Below are 7,500 nucleotides of genomic sequence, written 5' to 3' on the forward strand. Positions count from 1 at the left end.
TAAAAGTAGACTGGTTTTGCGAAAAGTCTTGACTAGTCAGTGTTAGTGTAACGGAAAACTAATTTTGAAGAGTATATGCAAAAACCTAGAAAATGTTAAAGGTAAATCATAGTTACATATTATGCCGCCCCTCCCCCCTAAAAAAAAAGGACTATCATGAAAGTTCTTGATTATTCCTCATTAAATCTACAGCATTCATAATTTCTAGATTTGAGAATAATATATCTTTATCATAATTGATTCATCTCGTAAGAAATTACGATATATATATATATATATATATATATATATATATATATATATATATATATATATATATATATATATATATATATATATATATATATATATATATATATATATATATATGTATGTATGTATGTATGTATGTATGCATATTATATTTATATAAATATATTATTATTATTATTATTATTATTATTATTATTATTATTTTCATCGTTGATATTATTATTGTATGGGAAAGCGAGATGTTAATAGCCCTGGAGGCCTTACGGGGAAAGGAGCCCTGTGAGGAAAGGAAACAAGGAAAATAAAAAGTTTTCCACCATTGACTCAATTAAAATATTAAAGCTTTAATAAAATAAGATGAAGAGAAATTAGATAGAATAATGGGCACAAGCGTACCCCCAAAGCAAGAGAACTCTAACCCAAGGCTGTGGAAGACTATGGTACAGAGGCTATAGCATTACCCAAGACTAGACTACAATATTAGGATTTTGGAGTGGCCTTCTCCTAGATGAGCAGCTTACCATAGCTATATCTCTTCTACCCTTACCATGAGGTAAGTACCCACTGAAAATTTAAAGTAAAGTAGTTAACCCTTATAGTGAAGAAGAATGTGTTTGTAAATTCATTGCAATCAGGGGTATGAAAACAGAAGAGAATCTGTAAAGAGTGAGCCCGACTATTTGTTATATGTATAGGCAAAAATAAAATACAAAGTAACCAGAAAGAAGGATGCAATGTAGTACTGTCTGGCCAGCGTAATTACCCAATAACTCTCTAGCAGTAGTATCTTAACGGATAGCAGGAGCTCTGGCCAACCTCCTAACTATCTTATATATATATATATATATATATATATATATATATATATATATATATATATATATATATATATATATATATATATATATATATATATATAAACTGTATATATAAATATATATAAATATATATATATATATATATATATATATATATATATATATATATATATATATATATATATATATATATATATATATATATATATATATATATATATATATATATATACTGCTATAATTTGTTTGTTAAGTGTTGAGTAGTTCTTGAAAAGATTGTTTATCCTGGTAGTTATCAGTGTTGGAATCACACTGTAACAATTATATGTTCTAGAAATAGGATCAAGGTTTTTTTAATGACTGACAGAGTAGAAGAAGTCTTCAAAGTGTAAAGAACATTTCTTTGGAAATTCGTTTCGCTTGTATTGGATGTAGCTCAGAGTAACACAGATGTAAGTTTATTTCTTTACTGAAATTGTATATATTCTATTTCCTGTTTGTGGTGTTTTGTAGTGAAATCAAACTATTCAATTCTTTGTTTATTATGGAATTTCTTTTTAACAAATTTAGTAAGTTTGTACTTTGTTGTTTTCAGTTTCTTGAACCTCGTCGCCCTGCACTACTAGCAAAGTACTCATCATTGGTTCTCTGGTCTTGGAGTACTGACCAACTACATCATAAGCTTTTACAGTTATATCAAATTTTTAATAAAGTGTGTCGTGAGTAACAGTATCTGTGTCTATTCTCAATCTCATCCCTGTGGCTTTGAAGAAAACGGCAGCTACATTAGTTCAAAAAAATCTTGTTTTTGAAAATGCCGGAATCTAGCGAAGTTGCTGTGTCTATAGTCAGTGAAGATTGTCTCGAAGTGATACAAGAGCAAATGAAAACTTTGAAAAATGCCCAAACTGCTGCTTTGTCTGCTGTGACCAAAAGGAGAAATGAGATCTTAAAACTAATGGATAATTTTGATAATCTCCATCTGGTGAAGTCTGAAATGATTATTTTCTGTAAATTACGTGATGAATATGATGAATGTTTTCAGCAATATGAGAAGCATTTAACAGATTCCAGTGAACGAAACACAGTAAATAAGAGGTATTCAGAAAATACAGTATCCATTGATCGTTTCATTACAGAAATGAATAACTGGGTTAAGGAAAGTGAATTGCAATTGACGGCAGATCTTGATAGAAAAAGTCTTTGTTCCTCATCCACTAGCAGGACCAAGTCCAGCAGAACTAGTGTAAGATCTGCTCGCCTCAAAGAGAAAGCTAGACTGGCAGAATTGATGGCTCAACGTGCTATGAGAGAAAAAGCAAAAGTGATGGAAGAGCAAGAACTCAGACTTAAGCAGGAGAGGGAAGAGCAAGAATTTATACTTAGAAAAAAGCAAGAGCAATTGGAATTAGAAACAAAAATTGCAATGTCTCAAGCAAGAGAAAGAGTTTATGCTGAAGCTGACAATATTTTGGATATCGTGCCGAAAGATACTCCTTCCCAATTGAATCCAAATGTAGACCCGTTCCAACCACAACCTTCGGATATAATAGCAGATACTCCTCAGTTGAAAGCGAACGTTCCCTGTAGTTCTAGCCAGTGTCGGTTCTCCGAGCCAAAACTTGATATGCAACTACAGTCCCAACAAGAGATGCTCCTGAAGACACAGCAGCACATGACTGCAGCAATGTTGCTTCCAAGCATAGAAGTACCAAAATTTAAAGGTGATCCTATTGAGTTGGCCAGTTTCATGATGGCATTTGATGCCAGAATTGCCCCAAATGCTTCGGGTGATGCTGACAAACTGTACTACTTGGATCAGCAACTTGAAGGGGAAGCCAAAGACTTGATAGGTGGATGCTTATATATGAGTTCTTCAGAAGGATATACTACAGCTAGGAATTTGCTCAGTCAAGAGTATGGCGATCCCTACAAGGTGTCGATGGCACATATTAAGAAACTTATTTCTTGGTCTGCACTGAAACACGAAGATCCTCATAGCTTGTATACATTTGCTTTATTCCTTATTAAGTGCAGACATGCCATGACCAGCTTGTCACACATGGAAGTACTAAATCATCTTCCTAACCTTCAAGCAGTTGTTAAAAAACTTCCGTCATTTCTTCAGAACAAGTGGTGTAGCCTGGCTGGACATTTGAGGGAAGAAAAGGGAGGAGTTGATTTTGCAGATTTGGTTGAATTTGTTTATAAAAAGGCAAAGGCAGCAAACGACCCAGCATTCAGCAAGTTTGCTCTTCAAAATAATTACTCAAAGCCTGAAAACAACTCTGGTAGCTTCAAATTCAGATCTTGTCAACAAAAGAGCAAAAGTTTAAGCTTTGCTACCCAAGCAGAACTGAATCCAGAAAATAGAAAGACATCAATAGTGTCTGAGAAAGAGAAATCATGTCCAATGTGCAAGAAAAACCATGATCTTGACGATTGCTGGAATTTTGCTAAGAAGACCTATGAAGAAAAAATAGATTTCCTTAAGGAGAGAAGGTTGTGTTTTCGATGCTTTGGTCTCAACCATACCTCTAAAGGATGTATGAAAAGGAAGCAATGTAAGACATGCTCTAAGAGGCATCCCACATCACTGCATATCGACGGATTTAAGCTACATAAAGAGATGATAGCTCATCAAGCAAAGATGCAAGTGAAATTATTGTTAGCACATGTACTACCAATCATGTTAGTGAAGTAAATACAATATTAAAGGCTATTCTCCCAGTAAAAGTATATCAGAAAGGAAACAAAGTAGTTTTGGACACTTATGCCTTCTTTGATAATGGCAGCACTGGATGTTTCATCACAGAGAGTTTACGAGAGCAGATAGGTGCATCTGGAACAGAGACATGTTTAAAGCTTCAAACCATGCATGGCGTAAACATTGTGAATACTTTGGCGGTTAATAATTTGTGTGTTACAGATATGGAAGGAAACAACACTATTGATCTGCCAAAAACCTTTACTCGTCAAGATATCCCAGTGAGTCATCAACAGATACCAAAACCAAAATTGCTCAAAAAGGTAGCTGGTCTGAGGAATATTGCTGATTTGATTCCTGATTATAAAGCTGATCTGGAGATTGGTTTGTTGATTGGCAGTAATTGCCCTAAAGCACTGCAACCATTAGAGGTGCTTCCAGCCAAGGGTCAAGATTCTTATGCAGTTCTTTACCACCATGGATGGACTGTTAGTGGACCTCTACATTTTAAATACTCTTCAGAGAAGAACAGTATTTCATGTCACCATGTCTTTCTTCAGGAATTTGAAAGGGTAAAGGAATGTTTTCTTCCTGCAGCTGTGGTCCATATGTTTGAAAGAGACTTTAGTGAGAAAGATGTTGGTAGAGTTCCTGATGAGAAGGGTCTGTCACAAGAAGATCAACAGTTCCTCAAAGAAGTGGCAAAAAACATTCAGTTTACCAATGGACACTACCAGCTTCCCCTACCATTTAGAACCAATAAAGTTAACTTGGTAAACAATAGAGAACAGGCAGTAAAACGAGCACAATGGCAAAGAAGAAAAATGAAACTAAATCCAAAGTACCATGAAGATTATGTGGAATTTGTTGAGAAATTGGGGTCTGAAGGATATGCTTATAAGGTTCCGGAGGATCAGTCGTATGATGAACAACCTGCATGGTATCTACCTCATCATGGTGTCTACCATCCAAAAAAGCCAAATAAGATTAGAGTAGTCTTTGACTTTAGTGCTAAATACCAGGGTAGTTCCCTTAATGACAGGTTGATGCAAGGTCCTGATATGACTAATTCCCTGATTGGAGTGCTCCTCAGATTTCGTCTAGAAAAGGTGGCTTTGATGGGTGACATAGAATCTATGTTTTACCAAGTTCAGGTACCAAAGGATCAACATAAATACCTAAGATTTTTATGGTGGCCTGGTGGTGAACTTGAAAGCGAACTTAAAGAGTATCGGATGGGTGTTCACATCTTTGGAGCAGTATCATCACCTAGCATCGCCAATTATGCTTTGAGGGCAGCAGCTGACCATGCAAGAGATAAGTATGGTCCAGATGTAGAACACACCATTAAGACTAATTTTTATGTGGGTGACTATTTAAAGTCTGTACCTTCAGAAGAGCAGGCATTAAGACTTGTGAAAGACGTTACAGCAGCATTGAAGGAAAGAGGTTTTCGGCTGACAAAGTTCGTGAGTAACAGCAGGCTGGTGTTGAAATCAATCCCACAAGAGGACCGTTCAAAAGATCTTCAAACATGTGATCTTGACTATGATGAACTTCATGTAGATAGAGCTCTTGGTCTTCAGTGGAATATTGAAAATGACTACTTTACTTTCTCCGCAAGCTTGGACCCAAAACCATTTACAAGGAGAGGTATTTTGTCAACAGTATGTTCCCTTTATGATCCTCCTGGTTTTGTGGCTCCTTTTCTTTTGCCAGCTAAGAGAATTCTTTGCGAAGTTTGTCAGGATAGCAGCTTGGGATGGGATGATGTTATTCCCGAAAAATACCTGAAGCCCTGGAGAAGGTGGCTTGATGATTTACCAATCCTGAGTAACTTAAAGATTCCAAGATGTATCAAACCAAAGGGATTTGGTACAGTGACTTCCACACAGCTGCTCATGTTTTCAGATGCTAGTAATGAAGGCTATGGTGCTGCAGCATACATGAGACTTTCTGATAACAGTGGGAGGATTTCTACTGCTCTGCTGATGGGAAAGTTTAGAGTGTGTCCTGTAAAGGCAACAACCATACCGCGACTGGAATTGACTGCTGCAGTGGTGTCCATAAATCTCGCACAACACATTTTGAAAGAGCTGCAGATTACAGTGGACCAGACATTCTATCACACAGATTCTACAACAGTTCTTCACTATATTTTTAATGATAGAAAGAGATTTCCTATATTTGTTGCAAATAGAGTGAAAGTAATCAAGGATTTCTCTGAAAATACACAGTGGAGATATGTTCAGAGTAAAGAGAATCCTGCTGATATTGCATCAAGAGGTTTCACAAGTCAGCAAATGCTGAACAGTAACATTTGGTTTGATGGCCCATATTTTCTTAAAGGACCAGAGGAGCTGTGGAAAAATGAATGCCCCATGGTGTAGTTGAATTGGAAGGATCTACAAGTTTTGCAGTACATCCAGAAGATGGGGAGGGAAATGCTGTTGATAAGTTTCTTGAGTATTATTCTTCATGGCATCGATTGAGGATGGCTGTTGCTGTGTATCACCGTATTTTTTCCATACTGAAATCTAAGAGACAAGCTAGAATTAATGGTTCATTTACAACAGAAGAATTAGATGCTGCTGAAAAAGCAGTCATCAGATATATTCAGAAGAAAACTTTTAGTAAGGAAGTGACACTCTTACAAAAGAGCGAAGAGTCAAGGGGCCGAGGACTTTGTAGTAGCAGTAGCATTTATAAACTAGATCCCTTCATTGATCCTAAAGACAGGCTTCTTCGCGTTAATGGACAGCTCTGCAAAGCAGAAATTTCAGCTGGCGAGAAACATCCAATGATATTACCTAGAAAGAGTCATATTACCACTTTGATTATCCGGTACACACATGAAAAATAACTCATGCTGGACGCAACCATGTGATGGCAAAACTTAGAGAACTTTACTGGATTATTCGTACTAATGCAAGTGTCCGCCAGGTTCTACAAAGATGTGTCATTTGCAGAAAAATGAGAAACCCTGTTCTAAACCAGAAGATGGCTGATTTACCATTGGAAAGAGTAATTCCAGCTGCTCCATTCACACACACAGGTGTTGACTTCTTTGGGCCACAGGAAGTCAAAGAAGGAAGGCAAATCAGGAAGAGGTATGGTGTATTATTTACTTGCTTGTCTACTAGAGCAATTCATATAGAGACAGCCAATTCATTAGACACAACGTCCTTCATAAATGCTTTAAGAAGGTTTGTTGCTAGAAGAGGAAATGTAAAGAAGATTTGGTGTGACAATGGGACAAACTTTCATGGAGCTGAGAAGGAGTTAAAGAAGTCACTGCAAGAGATGAATGATGATCAGGTCAGAGCTTTCCTCTCAAAAGAAAGCATCAGCTAGACCTTCAATCCCCCTACAACTAGTCATATGGGAGGTGTGTGGGAACGTCAGATTAGAACTGTAAGAAAGGTCTTGACTCCTCTCTTCAAGGAACATGCTGGACGACTAGATGATGAGAGTTACCGCACTCTTCTCACAGAAATTGAGGCTATAGTGAATGACCGTCCTTTGACCACAGTCAGTGACAGCCCAGATGACTTACAACCACTCAGTCCAGCACAGCTTCTCACACAGAAATCAAGTGTTGTGATGCCACCACCTGGTGTTTTTCAGAAAGGAGATATGTATCTGAGACAGAGGTGGCGATATGTTCAATTCTTGGCTAACTTGTTCTGGACTAGATGGCGAAGAGAATATTTGTCAACATTA

The 7,500-nt window shown here is 36.8% G+C and overlaps 3 protein-coding genes across 3 annotated transcripts in view; all 3 read left to right on the forward strand.

Annotated features, from left to right (window-relative positions):
* The first annotated feature begins 1,884 nt into the window (after positions 1–1,884).
* On the forward strand, positions 1,885–6,167 carry LOC137640887 (uncharacterized). Its single transcript, XM_068373348.1, has 2 exons — positions 1,885–3,634; positions 3,802–6,167. The coding sequence occupies exons 1-2, from the start codon at positions 1,885–1,887 to the stop codon at positions 6,165–6,167; spliced, it is 4,116 nt and encodes a 1,371-aa protein (XP_068229449.1).
* Positions 6,168–6,271: 104 nt separating this feature from the next.
* On the forward strand, positions 6,272–7,131 carry LOC137640888 (uncharacterized). The gene is made up of 2 exons (XM_068373349.1): positions 6,272–6,621; positions 6,747–7,131. Exons 1-2 carry the CDS (start codon positions 6,272–6,274, stop codon positions 7,129–7,131), a joined length of 735 nt encoding a protein of 244 aa, XP_068229450.1.
* Positions 7,132–7,158: 27 nt separating this feature from the next.
* The window catches only part of LOC137640889 (uncharacterized), a 570-nt gene continuing 228 nt past the window's right edge, over positions 7,159–7,500 (forward strand). The window contains exon 1 of the mRNA XM_068373350.1: positions 7,159–7,500. This exon is cut by the window's right edge and continues 228 nt beyond it. Within this exon, the coding sequence (XP_068229451.1) occupies positions 7,159–7,500 (342 nt within the window).

This window comes from Palaemon carinicauda, chromosome 5 (genome assembly GCF_036898095.1).
Source record: "Palaemon carinicauda isolate YSFRI2023 chromosome 5, ASM3689809v2, whole genome shotgun sequence".
NCBI classification, from domain to species: domain Eukaryota; kingdom Metazoa; phylum Arthropoda; class Malacostraca; order Decapoda; family Palaemonidae; genus Palaemon; species Palaemon carinicauda.

Excerpts from the sequence above, each read along its gene's own strand:
- LOC137640887 (XM_068373348.1), top strand. The coding sequence starts at position 1,885 with ATGCCGGAATCTAGCGAAGTTGCTGTGTCTATAGTCAGTGAAGATTGT. Across the intron at positions 3,635-3,801 it reads ATGTATGAAAAGGAAGCAAT|TAAAAGTATATCAGAAAGGA; the intron begins GTAAGACATGCT and ends CTATTCTCCCAG.
- LOC137640888 (XM_068373349.1), top strand. The coding sequence starts at position 6,272 with ATGGCTGTTGCTGTGTATCACCGTATTTTTTCCATACTGAAATCTAAG. Across the intron at positions 6,622-6,746 it reads ATTACCACTTTGATTATCCG|AAAAATGAGAAACCCTGTTC; the intron begins GTACACACATGA and ends TGTCATTTGCAG.